This window comes from Saccopteryx bilineata, chromosome 5 (genome assembly GCF_036850765.1).
Source record: "Saccopteryx bilineata isolate mSacBil1 chromosome 5, mSacBil1_pri_phased_curated, whole genome shotgun sequence".
Classification (NCBI taxonomy): Eukaryota; Metazoa; Chordata; class Mammalia; order Chiroptera; family Emballonuridae; genus Saccopteryx; species Saccopteryx bilineata.
Genome location: NC_089494.1, coordinates 105339386 through 105366419, shown reverse-complemented (window position 1 = coordinate 105366419; position 27034 = coordinate 105339386). Strand labels below are relative to the sequence as shown.

At 41.6% G+C, this 27034-nt stretch overlaps 1 protein-coding gene across 2 annotated transcripts in view; it reads right to left on the bottom strand.

Annotated features, from left to right (window-relative positions):
- ZRANB3 (zinc finger RANBP2-type containing 3) overlaps positions 1-27034 on the bottom strand; it is a 249890-nt gene that overhangs the window by 24847 nt on the left and 198009 nt on the right. For both annotated transcript variants that reach the window (XM_066279993.1, XM_066279995.1), the window contains one exon: positions 2183-2570. In XM_066279993.1, the coding sequence (XP_066136090.1) occupies positions 2183-2570 (388 nt within the window). The remainder of the gene's footprint in view (positions 1-2182; positions 2571-27034) is intronic.

The window sequence follows — 27034 nt, the reverse complement described above, 5'->3', positions numbered from 1 at the left end:
TCCAGGCTGAGTTTAAGTGAGAGAAAAATCTGGGCATATGAACTGCAGGATGTCAAGTATAAACTATAGATTTTAAGAACAGAGCACAAGAGAAGTATTAACTATTGACAAATATTAGTGTTCATTAGTATAGCATACCAAATTTTATCTACTGTAATAGAACTTGCATTAGCAAACTTCATAGGACTCTAATATCCTAATATTGCTCCTTTAATCTTTTAGATTCCACTGTTTACTCAAAGTGTTACATGGTAGGAAAGGACTTAAAATTTTAGATGGAATAGACTTAATTCTGCATTTCAATACTTCTGGGATATATCCAAATCAAGATTGGAAATCACTTTGCCAAATTACAGTAATATCAATCTAATAATAACTTTTATATACAGTAATATCACTGTTACTTAGAATACATATTTCTCTTTAACCAGACAGTTAGTTCCATGTTCACAAAAGATGTTTTGTTTTGTTTAGCTTGCTTGAGAATTCGCTTATTAAATCATGGATCTAGAAACTTTCATTGTTGCTCTTGGTACCAACACAAACAAAAAAAAATCAGAATTATAAAACCCTATTAAACTGTAACTTTTGTTGCTAAATTGCTCAATGTATATGCTTAATCTGAACTGACATTATTTCATAGTCACAAGATTATGTTTACTGTCTGCAGCAGTTGGAAATGGAATGATAATGCAAATTGTGAGAGGGACTATATGGAATAAGCTTGTGATTTGAGTTTAGTTCACAGACAACAGGTGTCCACATTACAAATATGCCCACCCACATGGCAAACTTGTCAGTTTTGGTAGGAACACCCAGAATTGAAAGAGGAAAGAATCAGCTACTGATTACATTTTCTTTCAAGTCAGAAGTAAGAGGGAAGCAAGGCACACAAGAAGGAACTGCAGGCCCTGGCCGGTTGGCTCGGTGGTAGAGTGTCGGCCTGGCGTGCAGAGGTCCCAGGTTCGATTCCCGGCCAGGGCACACAGGAGAAGTGCCCATCTGCTTCTCCACCCCTCCCCCTCTCCTTCCTCTCTTATCTCTCTCTTCCCCTCCCGCAGGCGAGGCTCCATTGGAGCAAAGATGGCCCGGGCGCTGGGGATGGCTCCTTGGCCTCTACCCCAGGCGCTAGAGTGGCTCTGGTCTCAGCAGAGCAACGCCCCAGAGGGGCAGAGCGTCGCCCCCTGGTGGGTGTGCCGGGTGGATCTCGGTCGGGCGCATGCGGGAGTCTGTTGGACTGTCTCTCCCCGTTTCCAGCTTCAGAAAATACAAAAAAAAAAAAAAAAATTAAAAAAAAAAGAAGGAACTGCAGTTTCAGAGTTTATATTTTAGCTGAGTCTTTGTTAATGTTAATCCTCTGAAGAATTCACATATGATGGAAAAGTAGATGTGAACAATAATTACAATCAATAAAATAAAATGATTTCTTCCAGTTCCCAAAATTGACGACTTGGCATTTTGAGTTACCATAAGAAGGACCTCTAACATTGGAGAACTGGAAACAAAAGGAATACTAATGATCTTTTCCTTAAGACAACCACAGGTATTAATTAATGATCATTTCAAAAACAAGACATCAGAAAATGGCATCCTACGCTATAAAAACATACTCTGAGGTATGTTTATAATTTCTACTTTTAAAATAGTAGTATGTTTTGAAAAAGAATAAGTTCATGAAAAAGATATCAAATTGGTTCTTAAAAGATTGACAGAGGAGGTTTCTGAAGGTCTTGCTGGTAACATGGCACAGTGTATATTTTCTAGGCAAAGAAGCTATGTTGCTTATTTTACTATTTGAACAAAAATTATCTATAATTCTTTAAAAACAAGTGTTATCTACAGAGTAAAGAAAATAGCAAGTCTATGAATATCAGGCATATTTGCTGCCATAGCAACAAAGCTTCTATTTCTGCCCACTGAGTTTGCATCCTGCTGGCATTAATCAGAAAAGTCCATTTGTGCCAAATTAATGCCATGTCATAAACGCTGGGGGATATATATTCTTGACAGAACTTGGAGCTTTTCACATTCCAAAAGGGGATAAATTCACTTCACCATGTGAAGCTGTTACTCTAGCTTAAAAGATAAAGTCAGTACCAACTCACACTAACCTCTGATACTGCCAGTCATTTTTAAAACCATAGGTTATCCGAAGACACCCTTGCCAGCCCCATGTACTCACCAGTACTGCCTTGAGGATTCCTACACATTTCACAGTAAGGTAACTGTGAGTTATTGATGTAGGTGCATAAACCACATTGCCAGGCCTTTCCAGGAAGGGGTGGGCTGGCTGCCTGGGCTGGGGCTGTGGTTTGCTTGGGACCGGATGGCTTCTCTAATGGAGGACAGCAGTGGTCATCGGTGGTGACTGACTTCAATCTTTTAGCTTCAGGTTCAAAATTGTTTTCATAATCAGTGATATCTCTTGTAGGTATTTGTCCAGGGTCTGTTGGCATTATGGTATTTTTCTCATGGAACATCTCTGATTCATCACAGGAAGTCACCAGCTGACTTCTTTTAGGTTTTGGTAAAAAGAATGATCGAATATCATGTTGTTTTTCTTTTTCAAACTAGGAAAAACAAACAGCTATTAAATTAACAAGAAATCTAACATGTTCTTCCTAAATAAAACAGCTTAACAAACTGCTTTCATTAACCATATCTTTTATCTTTTGAATACCTGTTGGAAATGAATTTTATTTTGCTATGACTCTTCATGTTTACATAGATGCAGAATACCATTAACACACTCATATACTTCCTGTGTCTAACTTTTTTAGCACTTACAATGTGCCAGTCACTTTACAAGTGACTCATTTAATCCTCATCCTGCTCCATGAGGCAGGTACTATTATTCTTCCCACATTTTAAATGAGGATACTAGAGCTTTAGTGAGGTTAGGTAAATTGGCTACAGAAGGTATGTAATTAAAATGTACTCATAAAATATCTGTTCCAGATATATATCAGGGAAAGAAGGTAACTGTATGTTTAAATATTTCAGGTCGCTCTGGCTGGGTAGCTCAGGTGGTTAGAGTGCTGCCCTAGTACACAAAATTTGCAGGTTTGATCCCTGGTTAGGCCACACATACAAGAATCAACCAATGAATGCAGATAAGTGGAACAACAGATCGTGTTTCTCTCTCTCTCTCTCTCCTTCTCTCTCTAAAATCAATACAAAATTTAATAAAAATATATTTTAAAAAATTAATATATCAGCTCAGAAACCTAGAAAAATGTTCTCACACCCAAACTATAAACACAATGTTCATAAACAATATGTTTTTCATATTAAAATGTTTTTCTTCACCAGGAAGAACTTTTAAAATAGCATTAAATTAGAACAGCTACTTTAACAGACACATTTGAATAATTATCTTATTTTCAAGAAATGTTTTTCTTTTCTAAGAACAGCTACATCATTATCTCATGATTTTTTATTTTCTTTTCAATATGTAAATCTCAACCTCCTAATTAGAGAAAGTAGGATACCTGTCTTCACAACTGATTAGCTAGCAGTTAAAGTAAATTAAAGGAATCAATTTTAGAGAAGCCTATTAAGGACTGAGTCAGGTACTATGGTGAGAAAACACACACACACACACACACACACACACACTGTAGCAGTCTGTATTTCCAAAGACAGTCACACCAATTTTTATCCCATTTCACATGCTCTTCTCACTATGTGACAGTGACTCACATACAGTTAGAGGTGGGGGTCTGTGCTCCTATCACTTGAGCCTGGGCGGATCTCTGTAACTGTCTCAGTCAACAGAACGCAGTGACAAGGGATGCTGTGTGACTTCTGAGGCCAGGTCACTGAAGGTAGCATGGCCTCCATGTGGGTCAACACACACACTCTCTCTCTCTGTCTTGGGATGCCTGCCTAGGAGGCCTCCCACCATGTTGTGGGAAAGCCCAGGCCACACAGAGAAACCACATGTGAATGTTCAAGTTGACATCACCAGAAAGACCCCCAGGTTACAGCCAGAATCAACTGCCAGACATGTAAGTGAAGGAGCCTTCAGATGTTTCCAGATCCCAGTCCTGGGATCTTCTAGCAAAGGCCACAGTCATCATGGAGCAGAGATTCATAATCTCCATTATACCCTGGTTGAATTCCTCACCCACAAAAACCAACAGAAATAACATATGACTGTTATTGTTTGAAGAAATTAAGTTTGGGGGTAATTTGTTACATAGCAATAAACAACAGGGCAGATTCTACAGATAATTATAGCAAAATATTATATACTATGATATAAAGACATATTTTTAAATCTAATCTGTAATTCTTAGTAGTACTGCATAAAATATACTGCTCACAAAAATTAGGGGAGCCTGACCTGTGGTGGTGCAGTGGATAGAGCGTTGACCTGGAATGCTGAGGTCACTGGTTCGAAACCCCAGGCTTGCCTGCTTGCCTGGTCAAGGTACATATGGAGTTGATGCTTCCTGCTCCTCCCCCCCCTTCTCTCTCTCTCTCTCTCTGTTGCTCTCTCCCCTTTGCCTCTCTAAAATGAGTAAATAAAAATTTTTTTTTAAATTAGGGGGTATTTCAAAATGAATATAAAGCAATAAAAAAAAGCATTTGATTTTTTTTATTAAATAAGAACATCAGAAAAGCAAACGACAAGTCAAAGAAAGTTGTTCAATTATGCAAATGAGATGCAAAACAAACTTTTATTTCATTGGTGAAAATGCACTATACACAAGGCTGAAAGTACTGGGATATCTGCATGTTCCCTGATCCCCTCATTTTTGTGAGCAGTGTATAAAGATTTAGCAAATTCATAGAGACAGAGGGATTAGTTGTTACTTGTCAAAAACAGAAGTGGGGAGTTATTGCTAACTGGTTAAAATCTCTGTGGGTAATAAAAAAATTAGGAAATAGTAGTGATGGTTGCACAACATTGCTAGTGTAATAGTAAGTGGCATTACCACTGAATTCTATACTTAAAAATGGTGAAAATGACAAATTTTATGATTATATATATTCATAAATTTTAAATCTCCCCCCCAGAAAATGGAAGGAAGGGGGAAGAAAGATTTAGCCTGTTCCCAAAGTTAGTAAAATTAAAACACATATTAGAGAAAAAAGCCCCTCCCCCAATAACGTACAACTCTTATTTTATAGGGTTATTATACACTCTCGCATACTATAAAAAAGTTATCTATCAATAATTAGTTGTGGAAGCTACAGAATTTAGATAAAAATATAAAGAATGAAATAATTAAAAGATGAGACAAGGCCCTGGCCAGTTGGCTCAGTGGTAGAGCGTCGGCCTGGCGTGCAGGAGTCCCGGGTTCGATTCCCTGCCAGAGAACACAGGAGAAGCGCCCATCTGCTTCTCCACATCTCCCCTTCTCCTTCCTCTGTCTCTCTCTTCCCCTCCCGCAGCCAAGGCTCCACTGGAGCAAAGTTTGCCTGGGCACTGAGGATGGCTCTGTGGCCTCTGCCTCAGGTGCTAGAATGGCTCTGATTGCAGCAGAACGACGCCCCAGATGGGCAGAGCATCGCCCCCTGGTGGGCGTGCGGGGTGGATCCCAGTCGGGCGCATGCGGGAGTCTGTCTTACTGCCTCCCCGTTTCCAACTTAAGAAAAATACAAAAAAAAAAAAAAAATCAATTAAAAGATGAGACAAGATTTTTAAAACAATGTACAAGGTAAATTCTAAGAAAAGGGTGAAAGAAGAGCAGAGAAATTAGCAGACTTAATAGAGTTTGGGGTTTAAAAAAGTAATTAAAAAACAAAGATAGAAATTTAATGCCTGACATGTGGTGGCGCAGTGGGTAAAGCATTGGCCTGGAATGCTGAGGTCGCCAGTTCCAAACCTAGGCCTTGCCTGGTCAAGGCACATAGAGAAGAAACTACTGCCCCACCTTCTCTCTCTTTCTCTCTCTTTCTCTCAAATCAATAAATTAAAAAAATTATAATAAAGTAATTTAAAGAAAATGTTCTATTTCGTATAATAGGACTGCAGATAGGGCTTGTAGGATTTTAAAAATATTAGCAAATGATCAGCAACCACAAACAAATTCTATCAAAAATTTCTAGTTGGCCCTGGCTGGTTGGCTCAGCGGTAGAGCGTCGGCCTAGCGTGCGGAGGACCCGGGTTCGATTCCCGGCCAGGGCACATAGGAGAAGCGCCCATTTGCTTCTCCACCCCTCTGCCGCGACTTCCTCTCTGTCTCTCTCTTCCCCTCCCGCAGCCAAGGCTCCATTGGAGCAAAAATGGCCCGGGCGCTGGGATTGGCTCTGTGGCCTCTGCCTCAGACGCTAGAGTGGCTCTGGTCGCAACATGGCGACGCCCAGGATGGGCAGAGCGTCGCCCCCTGGTGGGCGTGCCAGATGGATCCCGGTCGGGCGCATGCGGGAGTCTGTCTGACTGTCTCTCCCTGTTTCCAGCTTCAGAAAAATGCAAAAAAAAAAAAAAAAAAAAAAAAAAAAAAAATTTCTAGTTAAATGATGATGATTTTAAAATGGTGGTCAACTTCCTAAATCTTTGCATGTCTGGAAATGACCCAGTTTTGCACTAACCCAAGTTAGTGGTTTTGTTGGGCACACAATACTTAAATCTTTAAAGACGTTGCTTTACTCCCGACATTCGATGAGGATGAGAATGTTCCTCCATAGATTGAAGATTTTTCTTTGTTTTAGAGATTTTCAGGACCTTCTTTTTCTAACATTTTCACAATGATCTATACTTACATATCCATATCTGTATCCTCTATATCTATACGCCTTCTGCTCAGCAGCCAGGACATCTTAATTTTGAATAGTTTTATATTTAGCTCTTGAACATTTCTATTGGTTTCTGACAATTTCTTCCTCTTTCTTTTCTCTTTTTTTCCTGGAATTCCTGTTATCATAATGTAGGACCTAGACTTTTATATATTTTAGCTTCATATTTTCCTTCTATGGTATTTTTATCATTTAAAGTCTCAGAGTTTTCCTCTATTTTATCTTTCAACCCTCCCATAGAATTATTTTATTTTGGCAGTCATATTTTTAATTTCTGAAACTTCCTTCTCATTCTCTGTTCCTTTTTCATAATATTCTGATTTTATTTGTATTTGTGATGTCATCTTAAGTGAGTTTTTAAAGTTATTTGTAGGATCAATTTTTGCATTAGTTTATTTTTTTATTTTTATTTTTTTTAATAAATTTTATTTTTTTAATGGGGTGACATCAATAAATCAGGATACATATATTCAAAGATAACAAGTCCAGGTTATCTTGTCGATCAATTATGTTGCATACCCACCACCCAAAGTCAGATTGTCCTCTGTCACCTTCTATCTTGTTTTCTTTGTGCCCCTCCCACACCCTATCCCTCTCCCATTCCCCCCTCCCCCCCGTAACCACCACACTCTTATCAATGTCTCTTAGTTTCACTATTATGTCCCACCTACGTATGGAATAATACAGTTCCTGTTTTTTTCTGATTTACTTATTTCGCTTCGTATCATGTTATCAAGATCCCACCATTTTGCTGTAAATGTTCCGATGTCATCATTTCTTATGGCTGAGTAGTATTCCATAGTGTATATGTGCCACATCTTCTTTATCTAGTCATCTATTGATGGGCTTTTTGGTTGTTTCCATGTCCTGGCCACTGTGAACAATACTGCAATAAACATGGGGCTGCATGTGTCTTTACGTATCAATGTTTCTGAGTTTTTGGGATATATACCCAGTAGAGGGATTGCTGGGTCATAAGGTAGTTCTATTTTCAGTTTTTTGAGGAACCACCATACTTTCTTCCATAATGGTTGTACTACTTTACATTCCCACCAACAGTGTATGAGGGTTCCTTTTTCTCCACAGCCTCTCCAACATTTCCTATTACCTGACTTGCTAATAACAGCTAATCGAACAGGTGTGAGGTGGTATCTCATTGCCGTTTTGATTTGCATTTCTCTAATAGCTAAAGAAGATGAGCATCTTTTCATATATCTGTTGGCCATTTGTATTTCTTCCTGGGAGAAGTGTCTATTCATATCCTCTTCCATTTTTTTATTGGATTGTTTTTTGTTTGTTGTTGAGTTTTATGAGTTCTTTGTATATTTTGGATATTAGGCCCTTATCTGAGCTGTTGTTTGAAAAAATCATTTCCCATTTAGTTGGCTTTCTGTTTATTTTGTTATCAGTTTCTCTTGCTGAGCAAAAACTTCTTAGTCTGATGCAGTCCCATTCATTAATTTTTGCCTTCACTTCTCTTGCCATTGGAGTCAAATTCATAAAATGCTCTTTAAAACCCGGGTCCATGAGTTGAGTACCTATGTCTTCTTCTATGTACTTAATTGTTTCAGGTCTTATGTTTAGATCTTTGATCCATTTTGAGTTAATTTTTGTACAGGGGGAGAGACTGTAGTCCAGTTTCATTCTTTTGCATGTGGCTTTCCAGTTTTCCCAGCACCATTTATTGAAGAGGCTTTCTTTTCTCCATTGTGTGTTGTTGGCCCCTTTATCAAAAATTATTTGGCCGGCGTGGTGGCGCGCGCCTGTAGTCCCAGCTACTCGGGAGGCTGAGGCGGGAGGATCGCTTGAGCCCAGGAGTTCTGGGCTGTAGTGCGCTATGCCGATCGGGTGTCCGCACTAAGTTCGGCATCAATATGGTGACCTCCCGGGAGCGGGGGACCACCAGGTTGCCTAAGGAGGGGTGAACCGGCCCAGGTCGGAAACGGAGCAGGTCAAAACTCCCGTGCTGATTAAAAATTATTTGACTATATATATGTGGTTTTATTTCTGGACTTTCTATTCTGTTCCATTGGTCTGAGTGTCTATTTTTCTGCCAATACCATGCTGTTTGGATTGTCGTGGCCCTATAATAGAGTTTGAAGTCAGGTATTGTAATGCCCCCAGCTTCATTCTTTTTCGTTAGGATTGCTTTGGCTATTCGGGGTTTTTTATAGTTCCATATAAATCTGATGATTTTTTGCTCTATTTCTTTAAAAAATGTCATTGGAAGTTTGATGGGAATTGCATTAAATTTGTATATTGCTTTGGGTAATATAGCCATCTTGATTATATTTATTCTTCCTAGCCAAGAACAAGGTATATTCTTCCATCTCATTATATCTTTTTCGATTTCCCTTAACAATGGTTTATAGTTTTCATTATATAAGTCCTTTACATTCTTTGTTATGTTTATTCCTAAGTATTTTATTTTTTTTGTTGCAATCGTGAAGGGGATTATTCTTTTGAGTTCCTTCTCAGTTGTTTCATTGTTGGCATATAGAAAGGCTATTGACTTCTGTATGTTAATTTTGTATCCTGCGACCTTACTGTATTGGCTTATTGTATCTAGTAGTCTTTTTGTGGATTCTTTGGGGTTTTCGATGTATAGGATCATATCATCTGCAAAAAGTGATAGCTTTACTTCTTCTTTTCCGATATGGATGCCTTTTATTTCTTTGTCTTGTCTGATTGCTCTGGCTAGAACCTCTAGTACCACATTAAATAAGAGTGGAGAGAGTGGACAATCCTGTCTTGTTCCTGATTTAAGGGGGAAAGCCTTCAGTTTAGTGCCATTTAATATGATGTTAGCTGATGGTTTATCATATATGGCCTTTATCATGTTGAAATATTTTCCTTCTATACCCATTTTGTTGAGAGTCTTAAACATAAAATTGTGTTGTATTTTATCGAAAGCCTTTTCTGCGTCTATTGATAAGATCATGTGGTTTTTGTTCTTTGTTTTGTTGATATGGTGTACTATGTTAACCGTTTTACGAATGTTGAACCATCCTTGAGATTCTGGGATGAATCCCACTTGATCATGATGTATTATTTCTTTAATATGTTGTTGTATTCGATTTGCTAGTATTTTGTTTAGTATTTTAGCATCTGTATTCATTAGAGATATTGGTCTGTAGTTTTCTTTTTTTGTGCCATCCTTGCCTGGTTTTGGTATGAGGGTTATGTTGGCCTCATAAAATGTGTTTGGAAGTATTGCTTCTTCTTCAATTTTTTGGAAGACTTTGAGTAGAATAGGAACCAAGTCTTCTTTGAATGTTTGATAAAATTCGCTGGTATAGCCGTCAGGGCCTGGACTTTTATTTTGGGGGAGGTTTTTAATGGTTTTTTCTATTTCTTCTCTACTGATAGGTCTGTTTAGGCTTTCTGCTTCTTCTTGACTCAGTCTAGGAAGGTTGTATTTTTCTAGGAATTTATCCATTTCTTCTAGGTTGTTGAATTTAGTGGCATAAAGTTTTTCATAGTATTCTACAATAATTCTTTGTATATCTACGGTGTCCGTGGTGATTTCTCCTCTTTCATTTTGGATTTTGTTTATATGAGTTCTTTCTCTTTTTTCCTTGGTAAGTCTTGCCAAGGGTTTGTCAATTTTGTTGATCTTTTCAAAGAACCAGCTCCTTGTTCTATTAATTTTTTCTATAGTTTTTCTTTTCTCTAATTCATTTATTTCTGCTCTGATTTTTATTATCTCCTTTCTTCGGCTGGTTTTGGGTTGTCTTTGTTCTTCTTTTTCTAGTTCCTTAAGGTGGGAAGTTAAGTGGTTCACTTGGGCTCTCTCTTGTTTGTTCATATATGCCTGAAGTGATATGAACTTCCCTCTTATCACTGCTTTTGCTGCATCCCATAGATTCTGATATGTCGTAGTCATTTTCATTAGTCTGTATATATCTTTTGATCTCTGCACTTATTTCTTTTTTGACCCATTCATTTTTTAAAAGTATGTTGTTTAGTTTCCACATTTTTGTGGAATTTTTTTCCTCTTTTTTGCAGCTGAATTCTAGTTTCAAGGCTTTATGATCAGAAAATATGCTTGGTACAACTTCAATTTTTCTGAATTTGCTGATGTTGTTTTTGTGGCCCAACATATGGTCAATTCTTGAGAATGATCCATGTACACGGGAGAAAAATGTATACTCAGTCACTTTGGGATGAAATGTCCTGTAGATGTCTATCATATCCAGGTGCGCTAGTGTTTTGTTTAAGGCCACTATGTCTTTGTTGATTCTCTGTTTGGATGACCGATCTAGAGCAGTCAGCGGTGTATTGAGGACTCCAAGTATGATTGTATTTTTGTCAGTTTTTGTTTTAAGATCAATAAGTAGCTGTCTTATATATTTTGGTGCTCCTTGGTTTGGTGCATATATATTAAGAATTGTTATGTCTTCTTGATTCAGTGTCCCCTTAGCCATTATGAAATGGCCATTTTTGTCTCTGAGTACTTTTCCTGTCTTGTAGTCAGCATTATCCGATATGAGTATTGCTACACCTGCTTTTTTTTGGATGTTGCTTGGAGTATTGTTTTCCAGCCTTTCACTTTGAATTTGTTTTTATCCTGGTTACTTAGATGAGTTTCCTGTAGGCAGCATACAGTTGGATTTTCTTTTTTAATCCATTCTGCTACTCTGTGCCTTTTTATTGGTGAGTTTAATCCGTTTACATTTAGTGTAATTATTGATACTTGTGAGTTCCCTATTGCCATTTTATATCTTGCTTTCTGTTAGTTTTGTGTCTTGTTTGATCCTTCTCTTTCGTTTTTCTATCTTTTGTTTTTATTTGGTTGTATTTCATACATCTTTCCTCTGTTGCTATCTTTTTTATCTCATGTGCTTCTGTGGTGGTTTTTTCAATGGTGGTTACCTTTGAGTAATGAAAAGGGTCCCTACCCTGTTCATTGTAGCGATCTATTTTGTGAGTACTTTTGCACTCCATCGTCCTTTGCTACTGTTAATCTCCATCTTCTCCCCCCCCTTTCTTTTTGTTGTTGTCACTGTTTAAATTTGGTTTTATTGTGTTCTTCTTGGAGCTTTTACTTGTGGCTCTGTTTTTTTTTTTGTTCTTTGTATCTGATTGGAGAACCCCCTTTAGTAATTCCTGGAGTGCGGGTTTTCTGATGATAAATTCCCTCATCTTTTCTGTATCTGTGAATGTTTTTATTTCTCCTTCATATTTGAAGGATAGCTTTGATGGGTATAGTATTCGTGGCTGAAAGTTCCTCTCTTTCAGGACTTTAAATATTGGGGTCCACTCTTTTCTAGCTTGTAGAGTTTCTGCTGAGAAATCTGATGATAATCTAATGGGCCTTCCTTTATATGTTGTATTCTTCTTTTCCCTGGCTGCCTTGAGAATTTTTTCTTTGCTGTTGGTTTGTGTCAATTTCATTATGATATGCCTTGGAGTAGGTTTGTTGGGGTTAAGAAAACTTGGAGTTCTGTTTGCTTCTTGAACTTGAGGCTTTAGTTCTTTCCACAGGCTTGGGAAGTTCTCATCTATTATTTGTTTGAGTATGTTCTCCATTCCATTTTCTCTCTCTTCTCCCTCTGATATACCTATTATTCTTATGTTATTCTTTTTGATGGAGTCAGATAATTCTTGTAGGGCTATCTCATTTTTTTTAATTTTTGAGTCTCTTTCTTCTTCTCTCTGTTGTGCCTCAAGTTGCTTGTCTTCTATTTCACTAATCCTCTCTTCTATCTGACCTGTTCTATTAGGTAAACTTGTTACTTCGTTTTTCAGCTCGTGAATTGAGTTTTTCATCTCTGTTTGATTTGTTTTTATAGTTTCAATTTCCTTGGACATATATTCTTTGTGTTCATTGAGTTGTTTTCTGAGCTCCCTAAATTGCCTTTCTGTGTTTTCTTGTATATCTTGGAGGATTGTTAGGATTTCTATCTTGAATTCTCTGTCATTTAGCTCCAAGGTTTCCAATATATTAAATTTTTTCTCCATAGATTTTTCCTCATCTAGCTGTGTTACCTCTCTTTCTTTTGTATCCATGATATTCGATTTTCTCTTCCTTAATGGCATCTGAGGGTGGTTTTGTTGATAGTATTAATGAGATTTAATAAAGAATAAAAAGTTAAAAAAAATAATAAAAAAAATAAAAAATCGAAAAGAGTTGTTTTTTTTAAAAAAAATTAATAATGAAATAAAGAAAAATAAAATAAAATAAAAATTTTTAAAAAAAGGAAATTATTCCCCCCCTCCTTTTTTCCTATCCTCTCCTCTCCCCTCTTTCTTGAGAAAATCTTGTGGTGGACTGTGAGTTATAACAAACAATGCCTGTGATGGAGGGCCTGAATTGGGGAAAAGTAATAAAGGGGCAAAAAAAAAAAAAAGAAAAAAAGAAAAAAAAAGAAAAAAGAAAAAAAAAGAGCGTATGGACCCACAAAAAGCAAATAAGGAAAAAATTTGGGTCAAGAATAAAATGATTTGCTTTTAGGTGTTGGTTGTCTAAGAGTTATGATGAGAGGAATAAGAGGAAAACGGAAAAATGGGGGGACAAATTAAAAAATTACTATTGTATTTAGTGGAACAAGAACTAGATAATATGGAGAGCCAGGGATGGGAGCACTGCTAGTGAGTTAAAAAGGTGAAGTAAAAACCCCCCAAAATGCCACAAACATAAGTTTGAGTCCCAGATAAGATAATTTGTTTGTTATTGAGGTTTCAATGAGAGGAGATGTAAAGGAGAAAGGAAGAAACTAATGTAGAGGGAGAAAAGAAAGAGAGAGAGAGAAAAAAAGAGGGAACCACTAAAAGAAGAAAAAAGAAAGGAGAGAGAGAGAGAGAGAGAGAGTTAAGGGTTTTGGAGTGCAACCCTCATAGAGAGAAAGGAAGAGAAGAGAAAAGATAATGGGAGATGTAACACTTATGGGTAGTGTAGTTCAAGGAGAGGAGAGAGTAAGACCAGTAGAGAGTTAATCGGCCAAATTGGAGGAAGAAAAAAAAGTATCAAGAATGAAGATAAGAGAAACAAATGAACAAATATAATAAAATGGGATAGGTTATAAAGTCTGCAGATTATTCTTGATTTTGAGAGGTTATCTTCTTGCTTTTTCTTTTCTCTCCCTCTTCCTGGTCGGTGACTCTGTACCCTGGGTTCTGCCCCTTTGGCACGCTCAGGTAGAGGTTTGCAGTTGATAAGTCTCTATGGCAATGTCATGTATTGTGCTTTAGTCTCGTTGGCAGTCGAAGCTCATTAGCATTTATAGGCTCCGACAGTGAGAGAGTCCATGTTCCTGGAGCCTTTCTCCTAGTCTTTCCTTCCTCAATTAGTAGCCTGATAATCCAGCTATGGGGTTGCTGCTGCCTCTGCCTGGATAGTAAGAGGCTCAAAGAGCTGGCAACTCCCCACTCTATTTCCACTCAGCACAGGGCTCTGGGTAAGGCTCAGTCAGTCAGAGCTGCTAGCATAATCAGGCGGGCTTTCCACCCACTCAAAGACCTCTGGCTCTGCCACTCTGTCCGGTAACACAAGCGGGCGCCCACTTCTGGGGCGCTTGGAGGAAACTCTCACTCACTGTCTGCGACCAGGATATCCGGCCAGCAGTCTCACGCTCTGAGTGAAACCCCCAACCGCAGGGAAAAGTTGCAGCGTTGGAATTGAGTCTCGCTCCGTCCCCGTGCGCGACTTTTGCAAGGCGCTGGGGCGGCCCGAGATTCCGCTTTGGCCCACACAAAGGCCCCTGACTCTGCCCCTCTGTGCGATAACACGGGCGCGCACTGCCGAGGCACTCGGAGGAATCGCTCACTCCTTATCTGCGCGCGCAAACCAGGATATGAGGCCGGCCGCGTTTCCCTCTGAGTGAAACACCCTCCAGCACGGAAAATCTCCACCGTTGGAATTAGTTCTCACTCCCTCCCGTGCGTGGCTTTCCCAGGGCGCTGGGGCTGCCCAGAGACTCTGCCCTCGGCCCACAGAAAGGCCTCTGACCCTGCCTCTCCGTGGGGCAACATGGGCACCCACTCTCGGGGCCTAGGAAGAAATTCTCGCCCACTAACTGCGCACCGACCAGGAGACCGGGTAAAATGGCCGCTCCGCTTGTCTTTCTTTGTTTGGGTTTGGCGCGAGTGTTAGCTTGTATTGCCCAGGTTGCCACAGGATCAGATTTTCCTCGGCTTGGATCTCTATGCCACAGCCTGGTTCGGCCGTTCGTGTCGCAGTCTGGATCTATTCACCCCCTTTGCCCGCCTCAGTTTCTATATTCACAGTTACCAGAGAAAGCCGCCCTGTTTAGGTTAGTGAGGAAGGCGGAGCATTTCTTACTCCCTATTTCCTTCGGGGTTTGGTTATATATTTAGCCAATTTTTCACTCAATCATACCTTTGGGTGTATTGCGAAGCATCTGGAAGCTCCAAGTATAGGTTTTTCTGTTTCTGGTTGAAGACCTTGTTGAGTTTTGGGGGAGATTTATCGGTATCGCTTCCTACCCCGCCATTACTCTGACGTCATCTCCTGCATTAGTTTATTTTTGTTCCCCTTTTATGTGCTACAGATTTTTTTCCTCAAATGTCCAATGACCTTGGTTGTCCCTTCGTATATAAGAATGAAGCACTAGGGCTCTGGCCAGTTGGCTCAGTGGTAGAACGTTGGCCTGGCGTGCAGGAGTCCCGGGTTCGATTCCCGGCCAGGGCACACAGGAGAAGCGCCCATCTGCTTCTCCACCCCTCCCCCTCTCCTTCCTCTCTGTCTCTTTCTTCCCCTCCCACAGCCAAGGCTCCATTGGAGCAAAGTTTGTCCGGGCACTGAGGATGGCTCTGTGGCCTCTGCCTCAGGTGCTAGAATGGCTCTGATTGCAACAGATCGACCCCCCAGATGGGCAGAGCATCGCCCCCTGGTGAGCATGCCCGGTGGATCCTGGTCAGGAGCATGCGGGAGTCTGTCTGACTGCCTCCCCGTTTCCAACTTCAGAAAAATACAAAAAAAAAAAAAAAGAAAAAGAAAGAATGAAGCACTAGAAGGATAGCCTGGGAACTGAGGACAGAGGGGGCTTATCACCAAGAAGATCTGATAGGACATATTGATTAAATGTGAGGGATGAGGAAGGGGCCAGTGTGAGCCCCACTTCCTAAATTTATGATTTATAACATTGTAGGGACATTTTCTGTTACTGTAATAGGGAATACAGAAAGATAAATGGGCCGATAAGTCACAAAGAAATGAGATGAAAAGAAATTTACTTTTTGACATGTGTGAGGACTGGTGTGGGCTGGATGGTGGTGATATAGGGAGGGGGTAAGTTTCAGGAAACAGGTATGGAGTTCAAGAGGAAGAGCCAACTGGATTTACCCATCTGGGAATCACTGACACTGAGAGAGGTGGTTAAAGTCATTGGACTGGATGTTATGATACATGGCGGGAGGAAAAGGTAAGAAAAGGTGAAAGTCAAGGAAAGGAAGAAGAAGAATATTAAGGTTGGAATGAGGAAGAGATACTGGGAAGAAAACAGAAAAGGAACAGTAAAAAAGGTAGGAAGGCCCTGGCCGGTTGGCTCAGCGGTAGAGTGTCGGCCTAGCGTGCGGAGGACCCGGGTTCGATTCCCGGCCAGGGCACACAGGAGAAGTGCCCATTTGCTTCTCCACCCCTCCGCCGTGCTTTCCTCTCTGTCTCTCTCTTCCCCTCCCGCAGCCAAGGCTCCATTGGAGCAGAGATGACCCGGGTGCTGGGCATGGCTCTGTGGCCTCTGCCTCAGGCGCTAGAGTGGCTCTGGTCGCAATATGGCGACGCCCAGGATGGGCAGAGCATCGCCCCCTGGGGGGCAGAGCACCGCCCCTGCTGGGCGTGCCGGGTGGATCCCGGTCGGGCGCATGCGGGAGTCTGTCTGACTGTCTCTCCCTGTTTCCAGCTTCAGAAAAATGAAAAAAAAAAATAAAAAAAATAAAAAATAAAAAATAAAAATAAAAAAAAGGTAGGAAAAGTCAGGAGAGTAATGGCTTTATTTGTTTATTTATTTATCTATTTTTTGTTAGTGAGAGAGAGAAGAGAGAGAGAGAGATAGGAACAGACAGGAAGGGAGAGAGATGAGAAGCATCAACTCATAGTTGTGGCACCTTAGTTTTTCACTGATTGCTTTCTCATATGTGCTTTGATGGGGGATTAGGGGGTTTCAGCCAGTGACCATGGGGTCACATCTATGATCCCATGCTCAAGCCAGCAGCCTTGGGCTTCAAGCCAGTGACCTTTGGGCTCAAGTCAGGGACCATGTGGTACCTCTCTGATCCCATACTCAAGCCAGTGACCCCACGCTCAAGCTCGTGAGCCTGTGCTTAAGCTGGCCAACTTGGGGTTTTGAACCTGGGTCCTCAGCATCCCAGGCTGGCACTCTATCCCCTACACTATCACTTGGACAGGCGAGTAGTGGCTTTAGTGTCTGTGTATTTTGGTTTTCCATTCTTTAAACTAGGTGCTCAGTGGGCACTATCAATCAGAACAACTCACATCCTTCAGTTCTAGAAAATTCTCTTATATTGTTTTTTCTTCCTCTATTACCTATCTTCTCTTTTTAAATTCCTATTAGGCAAAAAGCTTCTGAAATGATCATTTGGTTTTCTTCACGTTTTCTCACATTTTTCCACCTCTATTTGTTCTACTTTCTGTGTGATTGCTACATTATCTCCCTTTCCAGCCTGTTGAATCATTATTTTCTAATATATAGGTCCAGTTTCTAAGAGCTCTCTCTTGTTCTCTGATTTTTTCCCTTTCCTTGTTCTTGTTTCATGGATGCAATTATTTCTCTGTGAATATTAATGGTGGTTGTGGTGTTTTGTTTCGTTTTTAAGTTTTCTTCAGCTCATTACACTGTCTCTGTTTCTTTTATATCCCTTTCTTGGCTTGCATGCTTGTTTTGGTTTCTGGGTTTGGCTTTCTTCCATGCCCAGTGACCATTGCTGTCTATTCATATTTAAGAGGAAGACACTAAAGTGCCACTAGTGGAGTTCCATGTGGGACCTCCACTGAAGAGTCATCAGTGACTGTCTGGGTATCCCTTTCAGTCTCCACTGTTTCTTCTTAGTCCAGTCAGTTTCTCCAGAAAGGGGTCCTCCAATCTCCTGCCTGGAAGATACAGAGCTGGCTAACAGTGACCTGGGACCTGATGCTAAGAATTTCACCATCCGTTAAGGAGTCTTTCACTTAATATGCTTGTTTTCAATTTACTGTCTTAATACCCTCCCTTCACGTGGCTCTTCCTATATATAATTTTAAAGACATTTTTAAAGAGTAAATAAACAGTTATATATAAATGTAAAACAAAAAAACCCACAAAATATAAAATAACATGCCATTGTTACTTGCACTTAATGATGTTTAAATAAAAATGGAATCTTGCCTGACTAGTAGTGGCAGAGTGGAGAGAGCAGTGACATGGGATGCTGAGGTCCCAGGTTCGAAACCCTAAGGTCATTGGCTTGAGTATGGGCTCATCCAGCTTGAGTGTGGGGTCACCAACTTGAGTGTGGGGTCGCCAGCTTGAACGTGGGATCACTGACATGATCCTATGGTTGCTGGCTTAAGCCCAAATGTCTCTGGCTTGAAGACCGAAGTCTCTGGCTTGAGCCCAGGGTCGCTGGCTTGAGCAAGGCTTGAGGCCCCAGGAGTCAAGGCATGTATGAGAAGCAATCAATGAACAACTAAAGTGCTGCAACTACGAGTTGATGCCTTTCATCTCTTTCCCTTCCTTCTTCTCTTTCTCTCACTTAAAAAATATTAAAAATGGAATCTTTAGTCCTATTTACATTTTAAATAACATTTCTTTAAACATTTTAATTTCTCCATTTCCCCACCAAAATACAAAACTGTTTTAGATTTATTTTTAAAAAAGCAACCCCATCCTCCAATAACACAAATAAAAGACATAAGAAATCTTTCAAAAAATTCTCAGGGCCTTACAATATCAGCTTTTAGACTTGATCTTTTAAATTAAGCTATTTTTAAAAGAACTTTTACTATTTAAGCAATGACTCATTTTCAAAATTAGCAGTTGAGAAATTCTCATTATGTGCCAGAAGCAGGTTGAAAGTAAAGGTTAGCAGTGATTGACAGTAATCAGAAATTGATGTATAGCTCTGCTATTATGCAGGTTTACTTACGCGCCTGGGAGTAATCTATATAGGTGCTATTTTTAAGGTACAGCTGCTTGGGTAATAATAAATTGAGACTTAAGCATGGAAAATCCAGAAAATGAGTGGGTAGTGGATAGGGAATAATTTCATATCATTTCAGGAACCAAAGAATACACTTAGGGTATAATTTTAGAAAAAAGGAGAGGGCAAGATTAATCAGTAGCAAAGACTTTAGCTAATATGATGATGGTTAAATTGGACAATGATGAATGTGGTTACAAGGTGGTGAAAGTTACAAGTTAGGGCATGGCCACGGGGCTGCCGAATTTGAGGCATAACAGCAATAAAAACTTCTGAGGTAATCAATTAGAAAGCTGATCTATATCATCAGTTATGTTTTCTGATTGTAGTCTCTGAGCAATCAGGCAGGAAGTTGGCTGATGAGGTTTCTGACACTTAGCAGCCATGACTGATAGAAAATCAGGTGAGAAGTTTTCTTTGATACAGCCTAAGGAGAATTATATGTGTTAGATGGGAACAGAGAAGAGTTACAGTTTACTGAATACAAGTTCTTAACTAGAGACTCACAAGACCTTGGATGCACTTCAGTGAGCCTGAGAAACCCCTGAAATTAAATATAAAATGTTGCCTGTACTGTATGTGCACTTTTGGAGAGCAGTTCTTGACACTCACCATAGTCTCAAAGGAATTCAGGACTTAACAGAGATTAAAAGTCATGGATTAGAATAAAATATCTGAAGATGCAACTGTGGTTTGAGTAGCTCCATTTTCCTCCCTTAATTTTCTAGAGGTAAAGAGAGATTGAGGGCTCATATGTGAATGTACACACATGGGTGGTGAACTAACTCTATTTAAGAAGAAACAAATGCATAAATTCTCTTAAATGCTTAATGAGCACCCCTCCAGCTGATCTCAAATAATAATTTTTAAAGACTCAGTAATAACAGAACAGGACTAACTTCTGCGCAGGCATGAAATGTGCTCACTCAGCACATTTGTCTGTCACTGTAACTGGGCTCTGAACAGCTTCTCAGAAGAGGGCAAATGACATGGGAGTACTTAGAAACACTGAGGGGTGAGTAGAGGAAAGTGCATAGATTATAGTGGCTAGGGAATCCCAGGAGATAGTATTGTGCCAGCAGGCCTCAAAATGGAATGTCACTTAGGTCAGCCTAAACAAAACACACTATCCTTGATGATTTGAAACAGAAACGTATCACCAACAGCTCCTCCTGCAGATGCCATTTGAGACACGTCTGGTTAATGAACGCAGGATGTGAGCTTTAACAAGATTAATAGACACAGATACTGTGAGGTTGGTTGCCAATGGTGGAAGGTCACATGGGGAACCACCCACGTCCATGACTGTCAAAAGAAACGGCCCAGGAGCATTTTGAAACCATCAGCCAATGAAATTTCGCCACGACCTATCACCCCACCACCACCCTACCAGCGCTATAAATTACCCTCAGGCGGGAGAAGCTGCTTGACTTCCCTGGCCCCTGTCTTGAGGACCAGTGAACCTCACCCAGGATGCGCTCTAAAGAAAGCTTTTGCTTGTCCACACTTGGTGGCTACATCTTTCTTTCTTCCTCAGAGGAAAATACCTTACATTTGGTGCCGAAACCCTGGAGGAGCTTGAGTCCACAGGGCCGCTCCTCTCCCCTTCCCTTCTGAGGAAGACCAGGACCTCCGACCTCTCACCCACTTAGGCACATGGTGCGGTAAGTCCCCTGCCTCCCCTCAGTTCTTTCCGACTCCGAGACTCCCTGTCCGTAATCACAGCTGCGTCAGGGACCTCCTACCCTTTCCGAGTGCGTGTGTGCCCGTGGAGATGTCCTGGACACCCCCACTCTGCCTGACTGTCCCGTGGCCACAGATTGAGTTACAGGATGCCAATTCTCATCTCTGATCACCCCAAGGCTGAGGGTGGCCAAAGGGGCACAGGAATCTAAACCTGACTTAAAAACACCCCTGGGTGCCTTATCTGGAATCTCTCAAACATTGATCCCTCCCTAAGAAAGAAGAAACTGATCTTCTCCACTGTGGCCTGGCCACGGTACCCACTGGATAACCAGGCCAGGTGGCCTTCTAAAGGGACTTTTGACTTTAACACCCTCACCAATTTAAAGAACTATTGCCAGAGAACTGGGAAATGGTCGGAATCCCTTACATTCAGGCTTCTGGTGTATGCGCTTCCGTCCTAATCTCTGTGCTGCCTGCTCTATGGCACAGGTCCTTTTAGCCAGAGAAACCTCAGCTAAACCCTCCGCTCCTGATCTTTTCTCCTTCGCTGACCCCCCTGAGGAACTCTCTCCCCTCCTGCACGACCCCCTCCATCCTTTCAGGGTCCTCCTCTCCCTTCGCTGATCCTGTTTCTCATTTGCCTGCAGATACCAGTCTCTCTCTCTCCTCCCCTGTCAGTGCTCACACCAGATCTCACTCCAGGCCACAAGAGGGAGACAACCTTCTCTGCCCTCTCTGTGAGGTGCCTGGAGCAGAAGGAGTTGTTTGGGTTCATGTTCCTTTTTCCCTCTCTGATCTGTCTGCAATCGAAAAGCATTTAAGCTCCTACTCTTCTATCGCCCCACTGACACTATGGTCCTCCATACTCATCTAGACCCTGCCTCCAATGCCGAGGCCACTGTATTAGCTACTCATTTTATTTCCCAATCGGCCCCGGACATTCGGAAAAAACTTAAAAAGGCAGAAGAGGGCCCCCAAACCCTGGTCTGAGACCTGATGAACATGGCATTTAAAGTTTTTAATGGTCGGAGGAAAAGGTTGAGGCTGCTTGCCAGGCCCACATGCAGCAGAAGGTAACGCTCCAAACCCAGGCTCCTGCAGCAGCCCTGAGGCCAGCAGATCAACAGGGACAAGGCACAGGAGGTGCCCGACCCAAGTCTGGGCTGCAAAGAGGAACCCCACAGGAGCCTGCTTTAAATACGGCAAACAGGGTCACTGGGCCTGGCAGTGCCCCTGCCCAAGGCCGGCTACTAAACCCTGCCCTGAATGCAAGCAGCCCGGTCACTGGTGGAGCGATTGCCCCCTTCGGGTAACAGGCTCTTCCTCGGCGCCTCCACGTGGAGGACAAGCCACCCAAATGGGAGGCCAAGCCAGCCAGGCGGGCCCATCGCTCAAACTTCTCAGTCTCATGGACGACTGACGCAGCCCCAACTCGGAGACCCCATCATCCTCACCAAACCCAGGGTAATGCTGCAGGTAGCAGGTAAGTCCATCTCATTTCTTGTGGACACGGGGGCTACCTTCTCTGTTTTGCCATCACACTCTGGACCTCTAGTTCCCTCACAGGTCTTGGTTATGGGAGTGGATGGGACCCTTTCTTCTCCTCTTCGCACGCCACTCCTGACATGCAGTTTGGACGGAATCCCCTTTTCGCACTCCTTCTTAGTTATGCCCTCATGCCCTGTACCCCTCCTAGGTCGGGACATTCTACAAAGTCTCAGAGCCACTATCCAGCTGACAACATCTTCCCACTTACTTCTAACACTCCTGGCTGAAGGCTTTCCCACTACCACAGATCACCCTAACCCGATCACACCCCCACTCCACCAGATGTTGTCAACCCCCAAATTTGGGACACCTAGACTGCAGTGGTAGCGACCCACCACCTACCTGTACACATCCGCTTGAAGAATCCCTCCATATTCCCACCTAGGCTGCAATTCCCCATTGTGGCAAATCACTGACAGGGCCTTAAGCCCATAATTACCCGCCTCTTAAATCAAGGCTTACTCAACCCCATGGACTCCCCCTGTACTATCCCTATTCTTCCTGTTCGAAAATCCTCAGGGACCTACCACCTTGTACAAGACTTACGCCTAATTAACGAGGCGGTTGTCCCCCTCCATCCAGTGGTCCCTAATCCACACACATTACTTTCACACATTCCCCCCGACACCACTCCCTTCACGGTCTTGGACCTCAAGGATGCCTTCTTTACCATTCCTCTACACCCTGCCTCTTAAAATAAACACGTTTTTGAAAAACATTAGATTTATCAATAGCATGACTCCCTGCAGGAGCAAGCTTTATCAGTCTCATCAAAATAGACCAGGATCCTCACATTACAACAGCCACACTGATAGTTAAATATTCAGCACCCATACTGTTCTGGCAGGTCTACATCCAAAAAATTACTGCTGTATTATTGTTACCAGCACTTCTCAGTAGTCAAGATTAGCAGGAATACAGAGATACAAAATATTTTTACAGCCTAGGAAAGCTTTGTTACTTAATAGCAAGATTAAGCTAAAAAGTCTTTTGTCTTTTATAACTACATCCTTGCCTTTAGAAGAGATACTAAGTAACAAATCACTGACAAATGTCCTAACTTATCATTACTGTCCTTGTAAAGAAACAACTATGGCTGGTCCCCTCGAGGGTCAGCGATTGATGACTGAGACAGGAACTAAGAAGCCCTCACTACCACTTGTAAACAAGGCAGAGGATATAGAGTGACAAAAATAGGATTTGAATAGTCAAATTGAAAAAATAATAATTTAAATTCTCCTAAAAAAACCCTGAATTTTTCAGAATTTTGCAAAATGTTCATTTCCATGTAGTTATATAACATTTTGACAGTGATCCACTCTTCGGCACAATAAGTTTTTCTCTGTGGGCATAAAGAAAAGAAAACAAGCAGAATAAAACACTCTGCTTTTTAAAAAAGGGTAAAAATGAAAATGTTATTACTTATTTTTAAAGATGACAGCAAGAGCTGTGCAGCAAGTGTCTATGGGAATGACTGTCTTTTAACAAGGACAATTAGAATTTACAGCAAAATATAATATAATATAAATAATATAATATCAAATTAATATAAAATATAAGGTACAGATCACTAGAATGGGACTCAGAGGGGTAAGTTATTCAGAACCTAAGTGCCACAACCTCTCCCTAAATCTCTAGGCCTGATCTCCAAATGCCTCCTGGACATCAGCTGAGTGGGTCAGAGGCTCCTCAAACTCAAGGGTCCCAAATGGACTTCTCCCTTTCCTTGTAAGCCAGCTCCTCTCCCACCATCACAACCGCTTGGCTCTGATTACCAAATTAACTGTGAAGTCCTCTGCTGTGGATCCTCGGGTTGTAGACAAAACTGATCACTTGTTACCACTTCAGTTCATCTGCCCCTTAGCTGCCTACATGCCCCTGACTCTGGCCTGTCCCTTCCAGGCCTGCTCCAATCTCCTCTGCTCTTACTGAGAAAAATGCTATATTGATCAGGGTTCTACCCAGGCCTCGCTATGCCGATCCTGTGTAGGTAACAGTGGTAATGGTAATAGAGTGAAAAAAAAATTTTTCAGACATTTACTGGCTGTGGGCAGCTTACTTAATCTTTCTGAGTTTTAAATTTATGATAACAGGCCCTGGCCGGTTGGCTCAGCGGTAGAGCGTCGGCCTGGCGTGCGGGGGACCCGGGTTCGATTCCCGGCCAGGGCACATAGGAGAAGCGCCCATTTGCTTCTCCACACCCCCCTCCTTCCTCTCTGTCTCTCTCTTCCCCTCCCGCAGCCAAGGCTCCATTGGAGCAAAGATGGCCCGGGCGCTGGGGATGGCTCCTTGGCCTCTGCCCCAGGCGCTAGAGTGGCTCTGGTTGCGGGAGCGACGCCCCAGAGGGGCAGAGCATCGCCCCCTGGTGGGCAGAGCATGGCCCCTGGTGGGCATGCCGAGTGGATCCCGGTCGGGCGCATGCGGGAGTCTGTCTGACTGTCTCTCCCCGTTTCCAGCTTCAGAAAAAAAAAAAAAAATTCATGATAACAGTATCTAAGAGCTGTGAATGTTAAATAAGATCACAAGTATTAAAGGCTTAGCACAGTAACTGCATAGAATAACCCACTCAGTATGTGTAAATTATTATTATTGAGTGAATTGAAGTCATCAAGGTAAGCAAGACAAACACCTAATAATAGCACCATGTGCTATAACTATGACAGATATGTGTATGTCTCCATAACAATGAGGCTACCCTCTTGTCCTTATCATTAGACTATTAAGCAGATTAATTACATAATGTTTACAGAGTGGTTTGAATTCTAAAACCTGTATTAAATAAATATTTACCTTAAGGTACGTTAGCTTCAAGAAACCAGTGCTTTAGTAAATTCAGAAACAAGAGGTTTTGGATAAGAAAAATTTAGACTTCCTGAGTGCCACAGCTCCTGTGGTCAGCTTTCTTTTTGCAGATACTACTTTTTCAACTAGACACTATGTGAAAAACAAGGTTATTCTATATATAGATGAGACATTTTCTCACTTGTACTTTTTAAAACAAAACAAACATTTTATACAGTGTTGGCATTTAATAAAAATGCAAAGTCTGTTTATGAGTTTTGAGGGCATATTTTAAAATTCCATAGTTGTCCTCAGGAGCTCTCCTTTCCAACTACATATAATTTTTTGCAGCAAACCAGCAGCCATCCCCTATATTTTTAATGCCAACATGGGTGTTTGAAATGCGCATTTGCTTTGGGTGAGGGATGTTCTAGAAGGCCCGCGGGGCAGCAGCCCGGGTCGTGAGTGTGGTTATGACAGAGAAAAGGCAGCAGAGTGAGCCAGGCCCCAGACAGAAGGGCTGGGCTTGGGTAGGGACGGTTAGAGCCTTCTGAAGGGAAGGAAAACTGGGAGAACCTGAACTGAAAGCCCACAGAATGGGAACAATAGGTAAGGGAAAGCAGACACTGCTGGGGTGCCAGAATTTGGGAACTATCTGGAAACCTGTTCCAAATGGAAAGAGTGTCCTGGTACGGGGAGGCTGCCAGTTCGATTCCCCAGTCACAGCACACACAGGGGCAGCTGGTGTTCCTGTCTCTCTCTGCCTGCTTCTCTAAAAAGAAAGAAATTAAGAAAAAAAAGAAAGGAAAGGAAAGGAAAGGAAAGAAAGAAAGAAAGAAAGAGAAAAGAAAGAAAGAAAACGAAAAGATTACTGTCTAAAGTTACAAAATGGAAGCAGTGCTGGCCTACTGAGATTTGAAAATTTGAAGAAGAGAAATGAAGCAGAGAGAAGAGAGGTTCTTAGCAGGAGCTGGACTTGTTACCCATGCTAAATTAGAGAGCCCTTTCTTTTACTCACCTATGAATCACTTACACACCGAGTTTCTTTTGGGATACTTTATAATATTATATACTTGAAAAGGACCTCAGAAGCCAGCTAGTGATCTAGGAACTCAATGGCTGAATAAATGATGATGCTGATTACCCAGTAAGGCCAAAAAAAGATAGGGAAATCCCCAAATCGGTTTGGGGGAGGGTCCAACTTTCCCACAGCTATGGCAAAAGGAAGGAATATCCCTCAGATGATGGCAGCAAAAATGAAAATCAGAGAGCAAGGGAGGCTATTTGAATACTCCACTCAGTCTGTTTTATTCAGAAACAACCTTTAATTACTTGGAAACGACAATATAGACTAACGTAGTCTATGTTTCTCTCCTTCCCTGTAAAGACAACCTACTTTATCATTCAGTGGAAACCAATGTAGGAAAATCAAACACCTAAAAACTAAAAAGGCCTGACCAGGCAGTGGCGCAGTGGATAGAGCGTCGGACTAGGATGTGGAGGACCCAAGTTCGAGACTCTGAGGTCACTAGCTTGAGTGCGGGCTCATCTGGTTTGAGCAAGGCTCACCAGCTTGAGCCCAAGGTCCCTGGCTTGAGCAAGGGGCCACTCAGTCTGCTGTAGCCCCCCAATCAAGGTCCACATGAGAAATTAATCAATGAACAACTAAGAAGCCTCAAAGAAGAGTTGATGTTTCTCATCTCTCCCTTCCTGTCTGTCCCTATCTGTCTCTCTCTCTCTGTCTCTCTCTGCCTCTGCCACAAAAACCAAACAAACAAACAAAAAACCCAAAAGAATGCTTAATTAGAAGTCTTGCTCATTCAGGCATAGAGAAATGAGGAGGCTTGAGACTATGGACCCCATCTGAGGCAGAGCCCTGGTGTTAGACTCCCAGACGGTGCTTACTTACGGGACAGCCAACTGGGGCGAAAGTACATTTCTTTGTGGGGCCGAGATGTTTGCTCTTCCTTTGAGTTGCATGCACTTCAATTTGAGTTTCATTCAGGTTAATAAATAATTTCTTTAAAAAATGTAAATATATCTAGGATAGGTAAAGGTAAGGAACTGTAACTCATACATTTCTGTGGATTAATTCCATGCAGGTGATTATTCA